The sequence below is a fragment of the Vidua chalybeata genome, chromosome 9, assembly GCF_026979565.1.
Source record: "Vidua chalybeata isolate OUT-0048 chromosome 9, bVidCha1 merged haplotype, whole genome shotgun sequence".
Taxonomy (NCBI): domain Eukaryota; kingdom Metazoa; phylum Chordata; class Aves; order Passeriformes; family Viduidae; genus Vidua; species Vidua chalybeata.
The window spans coordinates 23713194-23735598 of record NC_071538.1 but is presented as its reverse complement, the minus strand read 5'-3'; the positions used below and the strand labels follow the sequence as shown (position 1 = coordinate 23735598).

The 22405-nt window shown below is 35.5% G+C and overlaps 1 protein-coding gene across 4 annotated transcripts in view; it reads left to right on the top strand.

The window, feature by feature from the left end:
- Positions 1 to 22405, top strand: part of CDC14A (cell division cycle 14A) — a 52250-nt gene that overhangs the window by 23105 nt on the left and 6740 nt on the right. For 2 of the 4 annotated variants that reach the window (XM_053950255.1, XM_053950257.1), the window contains 11 exons: positions 3270 to 3336; positions 5438 to 5500; positions 8599 to 8686; positions 10321 to 10551; positions 12669 to 12807; positions 15383 to 15539; positions 16118 to 16230; positions 16815 to 16862; positions 17856 to 17978; positions 18913 to 19231; positions 20331 to 20480. In XM_053950255.1, the coding sequence (XP_053806230.1) occupies positions 3270 to 3336; positions 5438 to 5500; positions 8599 to 8686; positions 10321 to 10551; positions 12669 to 12807; positions 15383 to 15539; positions 16118 to 16230; positions 16815 to 16862; positions 17856 to 17978; positions 18913 to 19231; positions 20331 to 20447 (1465 nt within the window). In that variant the 3' untranslated portion in view covers positions 20448 to 20480. Of the gene's footprint in view, positions 1 to 3269; positions 3337 to 5437; positions 5501 to 8598; positions 8687 to 10320; positions 10552 to 12668; positions 12808 to 15382; positions 15540 to 16117; positions 16231 to 16814; positions 16863 to 17855; positions 17979 to 18912; positions 19232 to 20330; positions 20481 to 22405 lie in introns of those variants that run through there. The other 2 variants (XM_053950256.1, XM_053950258.1) reach the window with 2 other exon arrangements.

Genomic DNA, 22405 nt, shown 5'->3' with positions numbered 1-22405 from the left:
AATTTAGTCATCCTCCCTGGTGTTTTAAAGCCTTTGAGACATTTACCCCTGCCCCCCAGTCCAACACATTTGGACCATCTCTGTTGCAAAATGTGGCATAGTACAGAGGCTCAAGCAATTGAACCTGTGCTGGAAGCAGTAGCCTTAGGTAGTGTCTGCTTGGCAGAAACAAGGGGGTGCTGTGAGGGGGTTTGCACTCTTTCCATGCCTTTAGTGTCCTGAAAAGAAAGAAAATAACTCTTAATCAAAACATAACCCAAATGTCTTCCCTCTTTCCTCATGTTCTAAGGTCTGTAAAGGAAATAATTTGGAGATACTAATCATTGCTATTCAGTATTTACTGACTTGAGTTTATTCTTGCAGCCTGGAACTTAGATATTGCATAACTTCTGTGGTATAGGTCATGTCTGTTTGAATAGTTTGAGTTTGTCAGTGAGCAATGATCAGTTAAGTGTTACAACTGGACTATTTTACAAGTTTGTTAATTTAATACCTGAAGTGTCCTCTATTTAAAAAAAAAAAAAAAAGACAACTTTGAATAGGGAGAAGCTGCAGCATTGTCAGATTCTTTGTGGAGTACTGAGGTAGGTTTACATGAAGTGAGCACTGGGAAACTGATCTACTTTCATGTAGCTGAGTGACCTCAAAAAGCCCTAATCGGCTTAGGTCTTCAGCTGGTATTTCATTTAAAGACGGCTTCAGCAAATACAGTTCAGGGGTAGAAAAAAAATCAGATTGCTCCTCTTACAAAATTCATGGAAATTTGTTTTGTTTTGTTTTTATAATAGAAAAGCTAAAGATAACTTGGCAGGATAAGGCACTACTGTCTTTGAGACACTTTTGTCTTATTTTTGGCTGATTCACTGTCACTTGGTGACGCTCTAGTCTCTGAAGATCTTATACTGTATCTTCTCACTTCCATTTAAAAAACAGTGCTAACACCATTTAAAATTGTCATGAATACCAGTTGCCTACTGAGAAGCAGAATTTCAGATTTTTACCTCAAACTACTTTGTATTGACGAAAAAACAAATATATTTTAATATTATTATGTTCAGTCTCTAAATAATGACATGAATTTCAGAGGTGGATTTTAGTTCATAGCTTCTGGGGTTTGTTTCTTTATCGGCAAGTGCTGGGGAAACAAATTGTTTTGTTATTGATAGTGTTTAGTGGTTTGGTGAAAGGGAAAGCATTATGCAGTATTGAGGTCAGCTACAACAACTGTGAAATCAGATGTGGGATATGCAACTCTGTAATGCCAGCTCGGATTCATACTAAATCTGCATCTCCTAGAAATACATTTTATTCTTATTTTGAAACTGAATAGAGTTTTGTCACTATTTGAAAAGTAAGGTGGCTATTCATTTGGGCATAAAAGACTCCAAGAATACTGTAATGAAACATGTGATCAGTACCTACTTTAATGGTCAGGTGCACATCAGGAGAAATGAGACATTTGAGACATGGATGCTGGAGGAAGTCCATGTTAGCTGCCAGCATCTGTGTGCAGGTCACTGGTAACAGCTGGCTGTGGGAACTGTAGCTGAGCATACTGTACACCTGGAATTGTACATCTAGGTCAGCTTGACCATCCTCCCTCCCTCTTTTGTAGTATTTCTTATTAATAGCTTAGGGATCATGTGATTTTTTTTTTTTTTCCCCCCCAGCACAGTTTTAATGTACAGCACTATCAGATGCCTTATCAGTTGAAGAAGTAATTATATACATATAGATAAAATAAAAGTTATATTCTTGTTACAACAAAATAACATATAAAATAGAACCTGTCTGCTGCAACCATATCTTCTATTCATGTTTCTCTAAATATTTAATTTTGTGGTTTGCATTTGTTGATTTTATTTCTGTCAGCCCCTCCAGAAAACTGGTACAGCTTTTAAACCCTTTCTGCTGTGTATGTGTTCCCATTCAGGCCCTTAATTTTTTTTCTCACAAGACCTTTTTGTTCGCTAAAAGTTTTGTGCTAAAATGATCTGTTATCATGTGATATTCAAAATAATAATATTAATCCATTATCTGTCAAAAATGTATTGTCTGCAAAACTCATATATTAAACTTTGATATGTTCTGCTTATTCAACATAATGAAAATATTTTATATATTCTCATTTTTAAAACTTCTCTGTTGGATTTGGATATGGAAGATTCATACACACTTCAGAGTTCCTATTCCCAAACATTATGGTTAAGTGTGTTTTAATAATCTAATAATTGGAAAGCATTTTTAGATTGGCCTGCCTGCAGTATGACACTACCAAAATAGTAGCTTTTAATTTTCTTTAAACCAGTTTCTATGAACACTGCTTGCTCAAAACTGGTAAATTTATTCTGCTCTTAAAGAATAGGAGAGAATTTCCTACTCTTCAAGTACTTGAGATTGAAGGAGCATATCACAAACTTCATACTACTTATAGCGAGTTTTATCAAAAAAGTAAAGTTTTCAATGAAAGATTGAAATTTTGAATCAATTATAGATAAATATGTATATGTCTGAACCTAAAATTTTACCATTCTGATAAATTGCAGTTCTTAGGACTCTAAGATAGCAAAGAGAACAGCTGTGAAAGATTTCCTTAATGAGTGATAAGGAAGTAATCTGCTCAGGAAGAGTTTTGTTAAAATCAAAGTGGTCTGAAGCACACTTCAAAAAGTACATTTTCATTTTTCCATAATGCTTTTTTTTTGGTGGTCTGTGTTTGATGGTGAGTCTTGCTACTTCTTTTACAGACAAGTTGTAATTTTCATGTGTTGTTCCGAGGTTAAGTATTTTTAATTATATCAGGATAGCTTTTAATCACATCTGTAATCGGGCATCAAAATGGAAGCCTGTAAATGAATTCCAAGCTATTAGTCTTACTTGCCTGCCCCTGTTAGTGTAACTCAGTTAAGATTTGAATAACGGTTAAAGCAAGCTGTACTTTATTTGCTACTATCTTTACACAATCCAGAGAGGATGCAAACCTTCCTGTTCCAGGATAGCATAAATAATTTTGTAAAGAGCATGTAGTTACCTGATGTAAAATATGCACCTAAAGTAGATTGCAGTATCTAACTGCATTTAGTCTGAGCTACGTCTTGGCTAGGGGAGTACTTTAGCCTGGACAAGCTTCTAAAAAGATGTCTTTGAACTTTGAATCAAAGTTCTCCAAGGGTATTGAATAGCTTGAATGTATTCTGTTGTGTTCTGCCTTTGTCCTAGTTCTTAAAATAATTCTCTGTATATTAAATTCATTTGTATTAAATCTATAGGGATGCTTCATTTGGGAACTGCACATATAATCTTACGATCTTGGACTGTTTACAGGGAGTAAATAAGGTAATAACATTTTTTCTTAGCAAAACAGGTTTAAATTGATTTTTAAAGCATGAAGAAAAATACTGTTTAAATAGATTATAATGCCTGGTTTCAGAGCAGATTTGTGAATGAGCAGTGGTGAAACCTAAGTTACTGAGGACTCTGTTTGAGTGCTGATGGCAGAGGAAGGTTGCACTTTGACTGCCTGGCCTGGCCTTTGACAGCTTTTTGAACTTCACCTCATGAAGTAGAACATGAAAATGCACCAGGCCTGGCTGGGGACAGCTCTTAGTGCAAGACACTGTGCTAGGTCTGCTGATAGATTGTTTTAACCATTGGTGAGAGGGAGTGACAGGTTGATGAGGCCAAGTGAAACAGATATCTAGGTATATTGTCATTTAATCAGAACAGTTTTTGCATGTACTTGGCCCCTGCTTTCCCCAAAACACTTGGTTCAGTGTTTGACACTGATCTTTTCAAAAATTTTTAAAACCAGTGAAAACGAATGCATCTTAATAGTGGTTTGATGTGTCACTTTAAGTAGTCCTGAGCTATTAAGCTCCAGTGTTGTTTTCTTAAAATATTTTACATCAGTTCTTAAATAGGGGCATTTAAATTTTGTTTGTCATTTCCCATTGTTCTTGGTGAAGAGAGCAGACCTTAGGCACAGTGCTGTACAGATACTTTATAGACCACTTGTAATTCTTAAAAGTAGCAAAATAAGTGTTTTTTAAAAATTGGAAAAAGAGAGATCAAGCTTAATATTTTTAGTTCTGTGGGGGTGGGAAAGGAGCTGTCAGTTACCAGCAAGACTGTAATTTGTGAGGCATTCTACAGATCCTGAAGATCTGAAGTAGTCAGTGCAATCACTGTAATTTATCTGCAGCTAATACATCAAAAGGATGGTGAGAATCAGTTTTTCCTCCTTTGTTCTCATAAAATTTATTTTTTTGTCTAGTTCACCTACAGAGGTAAAAACACTTTGGGCAGAAAAGATATGCCTTAATTGAAAGCAGTCTTAGTTTACCTGGATAAATTTGGTGTTTGTATGTGTGTTTGTCATATACATGTAATTCAGGGGGCCTGCAAGTTGTGGAGTGCAGCCAGCCAGCCATGCTTCAATGAAATACATTTTTTAAAATCAAAATCAGCTGTTCAGACAAACCTCCCAGTATCTTAGGTTTCATGAGAGGTCCAGTCATTGAGCCTATTTTGTCTATAACTCAGCTATTTTTCATTTATCCTAAAAACATGTTCTGTATGTAGCAAACAATGGCAGTCTGATTAATGGTTTTAAATCACAGATCTGTGATGTGTTCCTATCACACCTTAATTCCAGAATTTTTTGCAATATCTGTTTTTCGAAATGCAATCGGTTCAGTATAAATATATGCTATAGAAATATATTCCACGAAATTGGAATAAATATTGGCTATGAATTTCATATTCATAGAATTGTTTTCAATATGGTTATTATAGACAAATCTTTAGTACAAATGTGGCATAATTAATAATAATAACCGAATACAAAACTTCTGTAATAAATACTGTCTAATGTAGTCTAGTGGACTTTATTGTACTTGTGAAATGTGTATTAAAAGAAATAATAAAATACAGATGATACATGGCGCTGCATTCTGTATATGCCATTTTGCCTAGGTATTATGGTGGTAAAACCAGAGTATCATACTAAGTGCAGAAAATCAATAAACTCTCAGTGTTCAATGTTTTGTTATGTCCAACTGCATGAAAATACATTTGGCATAGGAATCATTAAGTGAGTGTATGACAAAAAGGGAATTGCTTTTTAACCTGTCATCTGCCTTACAGAAAAAAGCCCCACAAGGTGGGCTGTGTAGAATCAATGTTACGATTTAAGTGATATGCAACGACCTTGTGTCCCATCCTCTTGTCTTTGGAGGGGAAATAATGAGCCTGACATGTTTCAGTGACATTGTTGGAGTTTTTGTTGTCTGTGTTGTTAATCTGTGCAAAATGTAATGTCTTAACATAACAGCTTCAGTAAGCCACAATTAGGAATTTAGTTTTGCTCAAAAAAAGTATTATAAAATGAGATTATATATTGTATTTCAGTGTAAACTGACGCCTTGTTGCCTTTTAGGCCTTGCAGCATGGATTTTTTGACTTTAAGACATTTGATGTGGATGAATATGAGCACTATGAGGTTTGTACATTTAATAATGCATTGAATGTGTTTGAGTTACCTAAAATAAGAGTATTCAGTATCTCCCAACTTAAAACATACTGGAAACACTCTTTAATTTGAGTAAAACCCAGTGTTCATATGTAAGATATGTACATGGAAACCTATATGCTCTTTTTGAAGAATATGCAGGATTACTATCCCTGCAATTTCAGTGCATCATATCATAAATCTACTGTTTTCTTGTAGCCTTTCTGGCTTCTGGGACCTCTCTCATGCTTTCCCAACCTTCTCCCAGGATACAATCCAAGGTCTTTCAGCTGACCCACAGAATGTTTTCTTTCAGCACTTGTTAGCTCCTTCTTCCATTCCTATTAGTCCCAAATATATGACAAATTTTTTATAGCCACATAGATGAAGCAAATTTTGAGGAGTTTTTTAGTAAGGATGCATTATGTGGAATTCTAGTTAAGGAAATATATCCAAAATATTTCCCTAATGAAGTCCCAGAAAGCTAACAGATGCATTTCACTGTTCTGCCAACTTTCCTACAACCTAGGTATAGGTACTCTGGTTGGCTCTAGATGCTTCTAGGGCTTTGTAACATGCACACCTTTATCTGCTGGTAGTAAAAAGTTATCTCAAGGTACATTGCTTTAGAGAAGCTTTAAAATATGCCATGCTGTACCTGTGGACTGGGCTGTGTGCAGAGGAAATCACAGGCACAGAAGGTGTGTGTACATCTGGTCCAAAAGGGTTGCATGGTTTTTGTCTACCAGGTCTTACTCACAGGAAGGGAAAAGGTTTTTACTGAAGTCAGTGACAAAAATGTCGTTTATTGGACATTGTCTTTGGAACACCTAGAAATTCTTGTAGCTGTATTGGTTAAGGAGAAAGATACATAAACCAGAGGTGTAGCAAATATTTGAATACAAATTTAATTCTCTTTTTAAACTTGTATTGCTTTACTGTAGCCACATATTCTTCCACACTATTGCAATTTTCAGAAAACTTGGAAGTTACAAGAATAAAGTTGCTAAGTTTGAAAATCTCAATTTTAAAAGCATTTCCTATAGCTGTATGTATTTCAGGTACATACTGAAATGCTTCATAAATATTCAAGAAAGTGAAGAAGAGGAATAAACAGTGGAAAAAGTTAAATGACAGCACATCTGTACAGTAGATGTCTGCAGTAGGCAGTCTGTAACACAAATCTGCCTATTTCACTAAACTTGAAAGCATTTGTAAAAGGATTTCTGTATCCTGCAATGTTCCATAATGATTAGGTTCAAAAATTGGTATAGCCTTTGCAGAATTACCAAAATTAAATGAACAGGAACTAAAATTAAAAATATGAAATTGCTGCTTTTTGCTTTCTCCATGTACAAAAAGAAAAACCCAGTCTAAAAACAAATGGGAGTTTGGAATTCTGTATGTATAGTAGGTGTTAGTCTGCTTGAAAAGGAGTCTTAAAATAATTGACTAAAGCTATCCCATTATCTTGTTTAAGGCTTAACATTATTTTAGCATGTGAAAAGTACATACATGTGAATGATGCTTATAGTATGCTGTTTGCTGAGTTTAAGAAGCAAGAATTTGGAATCATCTTTAATTTTTTTGTCCATTTTTTGGTATGTCTCCTTTTTTTCACACATCATGGTCAGCTTTGTGTTTTGTCCTGTGCTATATTTCAAAAACTCTAAGTGTTACAGATTTTTGCTATGTTAGGTCTTCAAATGTGTGATTTTGTAGACAGAAGTTGCATACGACTTAAATGAAGCAGGCTAAAAGGAAATTGTTTCATGTTAATAGTTCTTTCATCATACTATTTTATCAAGGCAGCTGATTCCCCTTTTGTTGGACTGGAAGTAAATTACTGATTGGGTTTTTAGTAATAATGATGTTTGCATGTAGTGTCGAGCATTTGCATACACACATATACAGAGATACCTGTAGTTTGTATTGATAAAAGTTCAAATTATTTGCCACAACCCCTGTAACTATAAGAAACTTAATCTACAAATAAAACTGGTGATACAAATACAAAAATCCTTTCAGCTTACTGAACAGGACTTCTTCCCTAAAGGGAGTAGGGGTGCTGCAGGGCGGAGATGTCAGTCTGTGATACCCGTGGGGAGCAGGGGTCCTGGCTTGGCACTGAGGTTGGTTCTCCAGTCCTTATGCAATCTGGGTAATTTCCAGGAGTTTCCATTGTGTAGGGACATTGGGAGCAAGCCTAATGGGCTCAGCTAAGCAAACAGTTGCTGAATTGATTACAGTGATGTCCATTATCAGAACCTTTCACTCATTAGGATGTTCTGATGAGCTGAGAGCTAAAAACACAAGCTTAATAATGCAGCTGAACCAAGTGCCATGTCCTTAAAAGTCATGCTGAGAATAACTGCATTGCCAAACAAGGAATGAGCAGTCTTCAATTAAAGAAAGAAAAGAAGGCAGTTTAGAGCTACAGTTCATGTTACATATTTCCAAAGAAGCTTTCATTTTCAGCAGTGACAGAATTTGAAGAGCCTTTTAAAAGGTACATTAAAAGTGAGCAAGAAATGCAAAATGTCATAGGTTGAAAGTTTATTAAAATCCAGTGTCTTTATTTAATTTACGCTTTTCTTCTGTGATTGCTGGCTCATCAGAGCTTATGCCAATATGTAAATTTCAGTTTCTACAGGGAAAGGGTAATTGTTTTGAAGGCTAATTGGTTTTTAATTTGTTTTCTATGAATTGGGTTTTTTAGCTAGTGCCTCACGAGGAAGCACTTTTCCATAATTTTTTATTAAAACATAGAAGAATGGTGGTGTTTGTCAGTGTTATTAATAGGTATCCTGAAACACTGAACCTTCTCAAGGAGAAATATCTTACAAAAGGATCTTTCTGCTTTTATTGGAAAACTTAAGCAAGTTTTGTTTGCATTTCATTTTATTAAGATCTGGGAAGCAGTTTATGCTTCATTTGTCCCATATAGTTAAGCTAGCTAATTACATTTGAAGTGTTTTGTTTTAATGCCACAAGAACACAGGAAAGAGTAAAATAAAATCTTGAGTAATTTTTTTTTTAACTTGTATATAGAGATATTAAGATGTCTTTCTTTTCTGAAATTTTTGTAGCGAGTGGAAAATGGTGACTTCAACTGGATTATTCCAGGAAAGTTTTTGGCTTTTAGTGGACCACACCCGAAAAGCAAACTTGAAAATGGTATGGTGTATGTTTTAATGCTGTGCTATGATCTTATTTTTCCAGCATGTAAAACCATCACAACAAAAAAGCAGAAGGTAATAGAGGATTATAGATCAGTTTTAATCTTCAGCAATAATCATCCAGTGAGCATTTTGTATATGCTCATAGAATTTAATTCAAAAAGTTTTGGAATTCTTCTTTGCCAGAAGAATTTCAATTCTTCTAACAGTCAGTAACTTTTCATCCTGTGACAAAGTGCCTGAGAGACTCAGGTCACTTACTTTCCTCCTGGAACCTGGCACCTGATACAGTAGGTGTGCGAAACTAAAGGTGAGTTGGATTAAATACGGACGACTGAGTTAAGAGTTTTGTGACACAGACCAGGAAAGACTGTTAAAAGAAGCTTGACTTTCCTACTGAAGATCCTTGGGGTAATGTGAAGAACTTGGGGACTGTGATCTAGTAGAATAAAAAAAAAAGAAAAACTTGACTGCTTGACTGACAGAGGGAAAGTAGAGATTCCAGCTAAAAGGAAAATCAGTCATTTCAATACTACCATCAGGTTTTTCCTAATTTGACTATATTATTTGTGCTAAGTCCTGTTGTTTATGTGAGCATATTTTCTGAATATCTACCTGCCCTCCCCGTCCCCTTCTTCTGCTCTCTCATGTTTCTTTTCTGACTGAAATTCTGCTGGTTGCAAAGTGTCCACTGAAAATTTAAACAAAATCCAGAAAGAAAATACTTTGGTTGGTTTGGGTTTCTTCCTCAGGCATTGTTGCAACCCTTTCTTGCAGAATTTTTTCTAAATTTACTTAAATTGTTCCACGGAATTTGGAAAACCTGTGTTTTATTTATAGCATATATAACTGAAAATTATTAAATTAACACACTTAAAATCCAGTTGTGAAACTATAAATAATCCTCTCCCAGGTGATTGCAAGTGCACATTACAAAGCTACAATGTTCTCATTGTCTTGTGACTCAAATTGCATTTACTAATGTGTATATGGCTTGTCCTGAACAGCTGTCTTGTGTTTGGTCTTTGACCTCCCTACCTGTCCCCCCATCTTCATCTAGAGGATCCTTTTGTCTCTCAAATGAGAATCAAGGCAATAAAGCTCTCTTACTTCCCAGTAGGACAGGAACATTTTTGGTACTGAAGTTTATGCTTTGACTGTTTCTCTTGTCCATAATATAGATGAGAAATATATTTTCCATAAAAACAGTGTTTCCTCTTCAAGCATGCTTTAATTCTTTGATCTGCAGCTTGACTCTAGATAAACAGCTGTTCTGAAACGCTGAATTCATATATGTCCCCAGCTTTATGGGTAAATCCCCCTTGCAGAGAAGAATGGGGGCTTAATGTGAGACAGTACAGTCTTATTTCACATAGATTATTTCACATAGATTCCGTTTTAACTTTTTGCCTCCTAATACTTTTTATAATAAAAGTGGTCTTAATGAGCGTTTTTTTTTTTGACAATTTTTTAAAATACCACTTAGCATGTCTATTCTGAATAAAGTATTAAAGCATTTTTAGTATTAGTGTGTTTATTATTCAAAAAGTTTTCAGGGGCTATTTTGTTTAGTGAGATTTTGAACTTCATGAACCTAGAACATGAAATGATTGTGGCTTTATATTTTTATAGGTTATCCTCTTCATGCACCTGAAGCCTACTTTCCTTATTTCAAGAAGCATAACATCACATCAATCATAAGACTAAACAAAAAAATTTATGAGGCAAAACGCTTTACTGAAGCTGGTTTTGAGCATTATGATCTGTTCTTCATTGATGGCAGCACACCAAGTGACAGTATAGTCCAGAGGTTCCTGAACATCTGTGAAAATGCTGATGGTGCCATCGCTGTACATTGTAAAGGTATGTGCACCTATTCATTGCTGACTGAAATTCAAAATAAGTATAAATCCATAGAGTGTATCCCAGAAATACAGCATTTAAGAATACTTTAAGACTGTGGGAGTAATAATGCTTTATGGTGCTTGACTAAATATATGCCAAATATTTGTTATTTTCCTGTTATATGTAGTCTTTACATCCTACACTGTTATTTGCAGGAACTGACAATCTGTTGTTCATTGTTCTGTGGGGTTTTTTTAATATGACTTGAAAACTTGAGATTTAGTTGATGAAGGTTTCTTTTTTTGCATTGTGCTTTCACAGCATTATGATAATTGGCTAGGACATGCAAAACACTAAAAGGTTTTCTTTGTGCTTTTTGACTGTTCTACATTTTTCTGTGGAGTATGAATTCCACATTTCAAGTTGATGTGAGTTATTGTGATGCCAGCATTTCAAACCAGCCTAATTCAGCAAACCAGCCAAAAAATGCACCAAACATGCTTAGTCAAGAGAGATTAACAAAGGCTTTTAAGGGTTCAGCTTGATTTATGTTTAGAGTTGTGTAAGGACATTGTGGTGATAAATGTCTTGCCTGATCAGAAGCAAGAATAATACTATTTTCCCAGGAATGATAATATGCATATCAAAGATAAACAGGTTTCTTTTCCAACAAGTTGTTACTGTTGCTAGAACCCAGAAGTTCTGGCATTGATAAGCTGGGCATCCAGTAATTGGCTAAATAAGTGTATAAATCATTGATTAGCAGGAGATTGTTACTAAGTTATTCTCCAGGCTTAGCTGCTAAAGGAGTATAACATACTTGGTAGTGAGTTAGAGATGTGCTTTGTACATTGAAGTATTTTTTAGTCTTTTGTCTGACCATTTAGTAAGCAAATCAACAATCTTGTTCTTTTTAGTTTTTATACCACCCTAAATAATCCTCTACAGTGTTAACAATTAACTCAGGCCTAACTAGGCAGAGTTATATTGCAGAGGTGTTCTGAGCACTGCTATTACTCTAGAAACTGCTTGTCTCAGATGAGATAGAACAGCTAATTGCAAAGGATTGTAATGGGAAGTTTGTACATTAGCAGAATGTTGGAGGAAAGAAATGAAATCAATCCTTTGCCTTTTAAATGAGTCTGCAAAGCTTGTCTTTCAAGCTACCATTATGGACCCTCGCTATGTGTGAACTTTTACCTTCATCCTACCTAAATCATCTTCACTTTCAAAAAAGTCAGTTAGTGGTTAAATGTAAAGAGCTTGTATTTGTGTATAGAATTGTCAGCAGAGATGTCTGGCTACTTGGAGAGTTTCCATTTGGATAGTTGTTGGTGCATAAACAATAGCAGGCTACTGTGAGACTGTAAATTGAAAATACTGTATTTGTGGGCAATAAGGTTCAAATGGGGAAACACTTCACTAGTACGCAAGACACAAAGCTGGAAAGAGATTAATTCTCACTCTGTAGTTGGAGATTTTACTGATAGTAAAAGCTAATTTCTCTGTGTCTCTGTTGTCCCCTTAAAAACAGGATTAGTTCGGGATTTGTTGGACAGTGGGTTAAATTTTTTTAAGCTATTGATATCTAAAATTTTACACTGGCCCACAGTCATTGCTGTTTATACAGATAGCAGTGAATAGTTTTATGTGCTGGTTTTACAACAAAACTGATTCAAAAAGAAAAACCCACTGAGATGCACTCTGTTGAGATGTGACGTATTTGCACCATGTGTTTTAGGTACTTGTGCTGGCCTCTCAAAGGTGCTTTGATTATGTTTTTTTACCAGTATCATAAATATGAAGCTAGTATCCAGCTTGATCACGGCTTTTTAAAACATATTGGCATTTTTTAAAGTTTGGAGTAGAATTTTTCAAGTGCCACAAGTGATCACTGTTGCAGGTGTGCTTTTAAACATTAACTTTTCTAAAGTATGAAAGATTTGTCCCTATGTCTATATCTAGCATTGAAATTGAATTATGTGATAAATGGGACACTGAATCAGAAATTTTCTTCAAATACTAATGGGGTGAATAACATTGCATGGAAGTTTTCTTACATCCTATACTTTTATTTGATAATTCTGGAATGTTCATCCCTTCATATGTGGCTGTTGACTCTTGTGTTTCTGTAGCTGGCCTGGGGAGGACAGGAACTCTGATTGCCTGTTACATAATGAAGCACTACAAGTTCACACATGCTGAAGCCATTGCTTGGATAAGAATATGTCGCCCAGGCTCTATTATAGGACCCCAGCAACACTTCTTGGAAGAGTATGTATACATATATATGTACCTTCTTTGCTCCTCTCCATCCCTGTTCATCTTGCACTATTTATAGGATCTAGTTTGTCTACTGACATTTGTAAGTTATTGCCTGTTCAAAAGATTTAAGGTTAGTTAATAGGGGATTGGAATCTGAGTTACTCAGAAGCAGTCAGCTTCTCTGGAGTTCTATGCAGTTCTTGGAGTTCTTCAGCTTCTATGGAGTTCTATGTTTTGTCCCCACAGAGGGACACAGGGCCTCAAGACTGCATGTTTCTGTTCTGGGGAATTTAGGAGTTAGACAGTGTTGGAAGTAGACAAAAGATTAAATCAACAAATAGGATTTATTAAATATTAGCATCGAAAGAATAGTCTTTAAATACTTTATATACCATCTATGGCACTTAAAATTAATCTTAAAATGGTATCATTTGTATGGTTTTACTTTATTGTAACTGAAGATTAAATAAGTGCTTGGTAGAAAGCTTATGATCTCCATCAGATTCCTCAGCATGATGTATGAAACATTTCTCATTTGGAGCTAGTAGTTGTAGACAAACAAATGTATGGTTCTAATACAGCTTCAGATTTGATCCCGACTGGAAATGAATGACAGTGATGTGGACAGTAAGTTTAATGTCATTGTGGTTTCTCTGTTGTGCATTTACAATTGTTGTGGTTCTGCTGATATATTTGAGTTGATGGCATGGTGATATTTACTTGGAGGCATTTTCAGTTTTATGGGACAAAACATTTTAAGAAATTCCACTACAAATAGGAAAAAGAATTCATCAGCTCTGCTAGATGCAGAGTGTGTAAATACTGTAAAAGATGCATTGACTTTGCATCTTAAAATCCATAGGATATTGGAGAGAAAGAGGTATTACTGTAACTCAAGAGAAATAGAGCATGAATGAGGGGTTTTATTTCTTTTCCAGTGCAACTGCATGGACAAGCCTCTATTTGAGAGGTGGCTTGCTCTTATTCAAAATACTGCAGATCACAAACTACAGGTGTTCACTGGAGCCAGATTAGTCTTCTTCAGACAGTGTTGATGATTGGATGATACACTCTTAAAAATGACTTGCACAATAGAGCAAAATGACAAGAAAGCTAGTAGGTAATGTGAACAGTAAGTGCTGTTTACTTACAAGACAGGAAAAACAAGGCCCATGTCCTTTCTTGGTTTGACTGAAGGAATACTTGACTTGGTTTTATAGATAGACAAAGATCCTTCAGATCTACCTACATTTGTCACAGCTGAGAGCTGTAGTGTTGTTCAGTGAGAATTTTCTATTCTCCTAAGGGTAGTAGATACCTGTTTCAAAAGTCAGACAAAAGTCAAGCAATGACACCAGTGGTGTCAAAATGGGGCTAGGAACGAATGTCAGTTACATCTTTGTAGTATAAAATGTCTTGCCCTCAGGGCTGCAAAGTTGTGTCTTACAAAAGGTAACATCTTGCAATTTTGATCTCCCAAGCTTCGAAGCCTAATCTCCTAGATTCTTTGAGGTTTGATAAGGGAGGTTTGGGGGTTTTTTTTAATAGAAACGCTTCCACTTAAATGTGTATCAGATCAGTTTGTTACTGCATATGCAATGATCTTGAAAGATTCAATGGTATTTAAATTCAAGTATGTTTTCTAGGCTACTTCTGTTAGGTGGACTAAGTGGCACTCCCTCTCCTTCCCACCCCTTTGTTCTGCCTTCTTGTGATGTTTACTAGGGATGTAGTGAAATTTTTCTGAAGTGCTTAACTTTTCCATTTATTATTGAGCAAGCTTAGGCAGTTGGCTCACATCCATTAGCTCTTCAGGTCTGCCATAATATTTTGTTTCCAAACAAAAGTTTCCAGTGAAATTGTATTCTGATTTAATTCCTCACCATTTTCTTCTCTGTTCAGTGTAGGAAATCAATGTTGTTTCAATAGTATGTGATAGGGTCTCAGTTCTTGGATGGAACTAGCATGACTGGTACCTACCCAGCAAACTTCCTTATTGAGAAATCATGCAGACTCATCAAAAAAAGTCTGCTCTGCCCATGCATGTTATAGCAAAGAAATTGTTATTATTTTTATCACCTGTGTGAAGGATATATTCTTTCACTTTCTAAAAGTCAATATTAGAGCCCTGGTGAATTTTACATGACTACATCCAATTGCACTGCACAGGTCAGCTGTAGATTCCCTGCACAATATCTGTAGCCAGGAAACACACACTAGTAAATTGCAAAGTTCTGTATCATCAGTTATGCTACAGATGATGTATCTAAAAACACTGGTTTATATTATTTTTTAAGTTGTGTTTTAAGAGCCATTAAAACATAATCACAAATTCCTGTTTAGTTAACCTCTTTCCCCAGAAGGATTTGAGAAAATGAATTTTTAGTACTGTGACGACTACAGACTTATTTGGTGATTCTCGAGGGGTTTTTGTTGTTTTTAAGTATTGAGGTTTTAAATTTTTTTTGTGATAGACATGTAAATTTCTTTCCCTATGAAGATGTAAGCATGGCATATTTTCATATGGTTTTTTATGTGTGTACAAATCTGTTGATCTGAATGGCTTTGGTTTTGTATCTTGAAGGAAGCAAGCAATGTTATGGCGGGAGGGAGATCTCATCCGATCAAAGCAGAAACAGCGAGGAGTTGATGGAAACATTAACAGAGTTCTTTGTGGCTTAAATGATATTTCCATCAGTGACAATCTGAATAAAGCACAAGACTTGGATCAATACAAGGAGGTAAGTGTTCTTAGGAAAAATTTTAAATAAACTGAAGCTGGGCTTTTAATAACTAGCTACAGATAGCTTCTAAATATATTGAGGACATAATTAGAACAAATCTCCACTTAGTAAAACAGATCAAGTAATATTTAAAACTGTTACAGGTAAATTTTCAAGCTTCCAAAGGTTTGCGTTATTTCAAGTAATTCTCTCAGGATTTTCAGTTGTTTTCTTGAGAATGAAGGAAAACAAAAAGTCAGCTTTCCTCCTGGAAACCAAAAATGTGCTTATTCCAGGCTTTTAAGTAATAATAACGCAGGTGTGTATAAATGTCCAACAGACTTCCTTGAAGTAAATAAATGCTGGCATTAAGCTTGAGATTCATGAACCTTGAGGTCAGGTTCTGCAAAAGCCCTGTAGTGAGTGTGTTTGTCCAGAGGCACATTTAATGTGCCAGAACTATGCAATGAGTAGTGCCATGTGTGCAGAAGACAGTAGAGCAGCCTTCTGGGTTCTGATCTTTGTGAAGGGAGATACTCAGTGCTTTCAAACCAGGATTTGATAGATTCCCTTGCTTGCATACTTTTGTTTCCCAGAATGATTCTGAAGACAAAGATGTGGAAGCTCAGAATGGGATGACACAGGGAGATAAGCTGAATGCCTTAAAAAGTCGTAGACAGCCTTGTTCTGCTACAACAGGAGCTCTGAGGTAATTTTACCAGTCTGAGGTAATTTACAGTTTTAAATTCTGTCCATTCTATCAGATCTGTGTGGCAGGTACATGATCTTGTTTAGGGCAGTGGTACTACCTGTACCACCACCTGTGGTGGAAACTTCTCCAGGAGTGTATCTATTAGTTGCAGATTTGGTTTATTAATCTTTTTCTTCTCCTTTTTTTCCTTTCTGCCTCCCTATTTAGGGATGCCTTGTTACTGTGTAGCAGTAAAAGATAATGTAAAAAATACTTCAACATTTTCAAATTTATGTTGAGTATTTTAGAACTTATGACTTGAACAAAATATTCTTAATTAAACTTAGTTGTCTTTCTATAATTACTTCTCTGTACTCCTTACAGAAATTCAGAATTTTTCAGAATCAATAAAAATGTGAACTTTGAAATTAAACCTGAAGTAACTCTCTGTGCTTTTACTGTAAATTAAAACACTGATTGTTAATAATTTTACCTCTTATTTTTATATTTTATGCCAATCTGAGACACACAGATATGATTTGGCAGAGGGGAAAGGTTTTTTATCCTATCCTGGATAAAGATTGCTGCTTTTGTTTCTTTAGGCTGCAAGACATGAAACTCCACACCAGGTCAATATCACAACCCTTCAGGTACTGACTTTAAAATTCTAATTCTAAATGTATATCACTTGACTAGGGTCTTAATTTTCAGTGTTTTGGGTCATTGCTAATCAATTGATCTGATCACTGTTTCAGACTTCTGAGCCTGGGCATATAACAAACCTATTTAAACATCTGCAAATTGCATGCCTTACCCCATTGAATCTAAAATACAATATGTAAGACAAAATTTCTATCATTATCAAGCATTAATACTGGAAAAAGCACATTTTTTTCAGTTTTGTGACTTGAATTTTTGAGTTGGATTTCTCCAGATGGCTGGCACTGGAGATGAATGTTTTTCCCTTTCTTGGTGTGTAATTAAAGCTGCTCAATGTCATTTTTCTTCTGTGCTTGTAGTTGGAGATCTGTACCCAAGCCCTCTATGTAGAGCTAGAGAAAATTAAATTTTTTAATTAATTGATGTGGACAGTCATAATAGTAACAATTTGAGTAGTGCAGTGTAACATACATACAGTTCATTATCAACACATGAAGAATTTTATCATTAAGAATCCCACCCTAGAAAGAGCTGCATGTTCTGTGCAACTTTGTGAAAATTTTCATTTGGAAATTATGCTGATCTCATGAATGCTACAGTTTTGGGTTTTTCTACTTACACTTGCTCTATAAGTTCAAAAAGTATTCTTAATGAAGTTTACATTTAGAGTTCTAAAATTTATGATAAAACTTAAAATAAATCTATAAAAAATGGACACTTGGCCTTCATAAATTATGAAGGTGAAAAGTAGCTTGTAACTTTTTAATAAGGTGCAGCAGGGGAAATAGTTGGAGTGGATATCTGGGAAATTTAAAAAAAATATGTTTAAGCAGGCAAACTTGAGTTTTTGCTGTTGAGTTCTCAGACTTGAGAATTCACACTTTTTAAAATACCAATCTATGTACTGAAAGATTATATGTGTTGGATATTTATATTTTAATTATAATATCTTGCTTCTCACTGGAACTCTGCACTCTTTCTAGACTGAATGCTTCAGGTAGCACAGAAGGATCCATATCTCCTCTGAAGGCCTCCAGAGTGATGGCACTTACTTCACCATCTGCAGAAAGAATAAGCAGACTTTCCACAGGCTCTAACCTTAAAAGGTTTTTTTCTTCTTCTCATTTTGGTACAAATGCTTACAGTATCCTACAGTGGTTGTCAGCACATCTGCAGCTTATGAAGCGCTTGCTCTTCTTGGCTATAAGAAGACTTAAATTTACTTACAGTGATTTGCTGTTCTACTAGCCAAACTTTAGTTGCCTACAGATTTTAAAAACAAGCAAAACCCAAAATCTGGCCTACTGGTCTGACAGTTTTATACAGATAGTGTCATCAGAAACAGTACTGTCATGCTCAAGTAGGTTAAGGTTTCTTTCACTTAGCTCAGTTTATAGATGTTTTGCAGCTATTCCCAATAGTCTGTATACTACTACTCTCCTGAGTGGTAATTAATCTTTTAATTAACCCTTTATTTATTACTCTTTAGCTCCATTATAAGTATTGTCCTAAGTAGTTACATATATTAAATGACACTCAGAATGATTGATGCATTTTTAATAAACATGTGCACAAATGTTTGCCTGAGCAGAGTAACCAGCTTGAGGTATTTCAGGACACCCTACTTCTAGTCTCAAATTTTGTCATACTACTTCTTGGTTACTTGAAGGCTTGTATCACAAAACTAATAGCAAGAAACAGAGGAGGAGTTCTGAAACTGTTCCATGTACACAAACTACTTCAGTGTAAATCAGATACTGCCTAAACCTGTTAACACCATCTCCTGCATGCATGTTTGGTTTGACAGAGGTGAAAGCTGGCCATGGTGTAGTGCTTGAATAAGCAAAACTTGGAAAGTCCTTACAAAGAATTCTGCTTTTCATTACTTCAGGAGCTGGAAATGAACCTGTGTGCAAACACAGATTATTTCACAATGGTCTGTGTTATTCACCTAATGTCTTCTGAATTGTCTGTTATGTTTTTGTATTTATCTCTACATACCTTGTGAATATTTTTTCCCTGCATGTGTTTTCCATTCAGCGTTTCCATAAACTCCAGACTAGCCAGTTCTCTAGGGAACCTGTATGCTGCTTCAGATGGTGATGAGAGCAAAATGACATCATCCTCCTCTAGGACAGGTTTTTCTGTAAGCCATATCTCCAGTCACCTGAATGGCAGCTTGCAGCTGCCACAGAGAAAAAACCATGAACTGAACAACAACTTGTACAACAGAAACAGCAGTAGTGGCAACAACCTGAGCAGCCAAAGCAGTTTTCACAGCGCCGTCACAGATGAGTACACACCAGCCTTCCTTTATGGGCCTTACAGCTCCTCCAGCATGATACCAGAGTCCATTCCTGTAAGTCATAGTCACAACAGCACTTAAGGCAGCTCACTGGTGCTTTTTTTCCTTGCTTCTGTGAGCAAAACTGTTGCAAAAAAAACCTTAACTCAGCATCATTCTCCAGCTTCCTCTAACGTTTCTGAACAGCATCTTTGGCTGTTACCTATCATTTCAGCTGCTTTTTTCCCCATCTCTTCTAAGTATCTGTTACATGGAAGTTTCATGAATATAAATTGTGCCTGAACTTTACATCTTTTCTGATAACTTTTTTATGGACCTTCTTACCCTTTAGATTTTATTTCAAATTATCCATAACACAGTCTATGAGTTAATTATGTGTTTTCATTTTTGTGCAATCTTAGACAGATTTTAAGAAGCCTTTGTATGTATCATAGTAAACAGAAGGTAGAACATCCTTAAAGATAAGGCTTATTTGAACAGTTACTGCCCTTGACTTGAAACCTACTCCTTTTCTAACACCAAATGTGGAAAGTATTATAAGCAAGATATTTCTGATGATCTCACATTGCAGCTTTCATTCCTCAACAACTTTGGTGCCTTGGGCTTATTTTGTGCTCTTTTTCTGTGTAAAAGTCTGTATAAAGAGGATGTACAGATAAACTAATGGAACTTGAAGGTGTTTCTATACAAAATGTAGAGAAGAGAGACTAGAGAAACTTCAGTTATGAAATCAGAAAAAGCTTCATCTATTCTAGGGAAAAATAATAATATCTACTACTATAAATATAAAACCAATTTAAAATACCTGGCTTCCAAGGATTTGATAGCCTGCTAATTATAAAAAAATAGTACACTGTTTTTAATAGATTTTGCCTATGATTAAGGGAGCCTATCAGCCTGTCTCAACTAGTCCTGACACTTAGGATTTTTATTTTTTTTACTGGGTGGAAATGAAATGAACTTCAGAGTATTGCACATCGCTCTTCTGTTTCCTTAGCACTGATAACCTGTTTCGTATAAAGTTCTGGTGTTATACCTGCTAGTGGTTGTGGGTGTGGTGAGTCTGTCTTAAAACAGCTAATAATGTACATTGCATGTAACTAGGATGTCCTGCCAATAGTCATTCATGGGCTGTGTTCTTTTCTTCCTGCAGAAATGGAGGACCTACCCTCTTGTTAACAGTTTGGATGTGGCACCACTCACAGTTCAGAAGCCACATCTCTATAGCTTGGGAGTATCAATTGCTATTTCTGAGGATAGATGGCAGTAGGAAATAAAATTGTTCCATTGTGGAATTAAATTATATGTGTGACTGAAATATAATCTGTATAAACAGAACATTGAAATTAGTTGAGGGAACGTGATAGTGTATTCTCTAACTCTTCCTACTGTGGTAGAATCTGCTTGACTAAAGCAGCTCTTCAGAATACTTGATGCTTTCAGATTCCTTGTTTAAAAAAGAAATTGTAGCTTCTTATCCACTACAATTTATCTAGAAATAAATGCTGATATTCCATGATCTTAGAATCACTGTTCTGCACTGGGTTTAAAATTGAGTTTAAACTTTACTTTAAACAGCAGCAGTAACTTGTTTGCAAGGGAGTTCTTGAATGTTGTTACATCTTCACCTCTACATGGGATTATAATAAACTATATATAATTGATTTTTCAAGTGAGTTATAGAAACCATAACAGTTTTTCTATGATGAAACAAGCTCTAGAACAAGAGGACTGTTCTTTAACTAATTCAATTTAATTTCTTCAGGCATAGAGATGAAGAGAGAGGTGAAAATGTATATCAAGCCAGGAATGTTTCTTTGAGATACATTGATGAGTCTTTCATTTGTTCATGCATTCTGATTGCTCTGGAAAGTCATCCTTTTTAGGTGTTCCCAGTCTTCAATCCAACATGCTTACAGAAATTCAGTCCTCAGGAGTTAGTCCTCTGCTCTTGTTGAGTATATGGGAACTAAAACTCAGTCTACCACCAGTGGGTGAGAGCAATCACTCATCTGAATAATAAGTGGTAAATTAGCTGATTTTTTTTTTTTAATGTCTCACTTTCAATACTGTCTCATATTTAATGTATTGAACAATAATTCTTTGGAGAGTCAGCCCATTCCCATTTTTTTTCTGTTGTTTCTATTGTAAATTGTATATGCACGTAAACTTACATGCAGCATCCTAAGGGGAAGAAATCCTTGTAACTGTAACATGACTTAGTCATGAAAATAAGCTGACATCATTCACAATAGGCCAGAATTTAGAAGGGTACCAAATGATAATGTAAAGCATTACAGAAACAGTAAGCCTGTTTTCCTTAAGCAGCTTTAAAGGTTGTATGTAAATATAACATCTTAAAAGCTAACTGTCACCTCCTTTGGAGAGGTAGTTGATGTAACTTAGTGCTACAAATTATTTTTTACAGTGAAAGCCAAGTTAGTGGGTTTGTTCCATAAGCATAGGACAGAAAATTAAGCACTGGTGACACTTCAGGTTTCTTTTGTGTCTAGATGGTTACAAAATTTTAGGATAGTGCTGTGTTCCTTAATCATATAAACCCTCGAGGTGCAACATATTTGGCATTGACACAAAAATTCCCCAAATCTATGTCAGGAGAGGGGGTGGTTTACAATGTAACTTCCAGAATTGTAGCATGCCTTTCTTTATTAGATCAGGATGACTTAGGAAAAGGAAGAAAAACAAGGAATGTTAGTTACTGTGTAGTTTAAGGAAGAAGAAAGGAGCAATTCATGCAATAGCCATGTTGACAGCAGAGAGGTGCTTACAGCTCTGTGCATTGCAGTGAAGAAGGAAATTAATTGTTGTCCCTTTGCAGCAGAACTATTAAGTGACTTAAACCATGAATTTAAATGAAATATCTTAGGCATAGTGTAAAGTTTTAGGTTGAATGGAAGGCATTTTTAAAGAAAAAAAACCTTTCTAAAATGCACTATTCTCCTGTTATAAGAACATCTCTAATTTTCTTCCTACCTATCTTAATGACTTAATAATGCATGGAAGGCTATAAGGGATATAAAGGATATAACCTTTGAATAATTCTTGGCTTGATATTGCTTGCTCTTGAGGCGTAGAGGTTATACACAGTCCAATGCAGCAAGATCTTTAAATGAGATTCTTTCTCCAGTCTTCTCTGAAGAGTGAGGTGAGCTGAAAATACTCTAATGTATTACATGCTGTGTTGTGAGAAGCAGCATTTCTTACAAA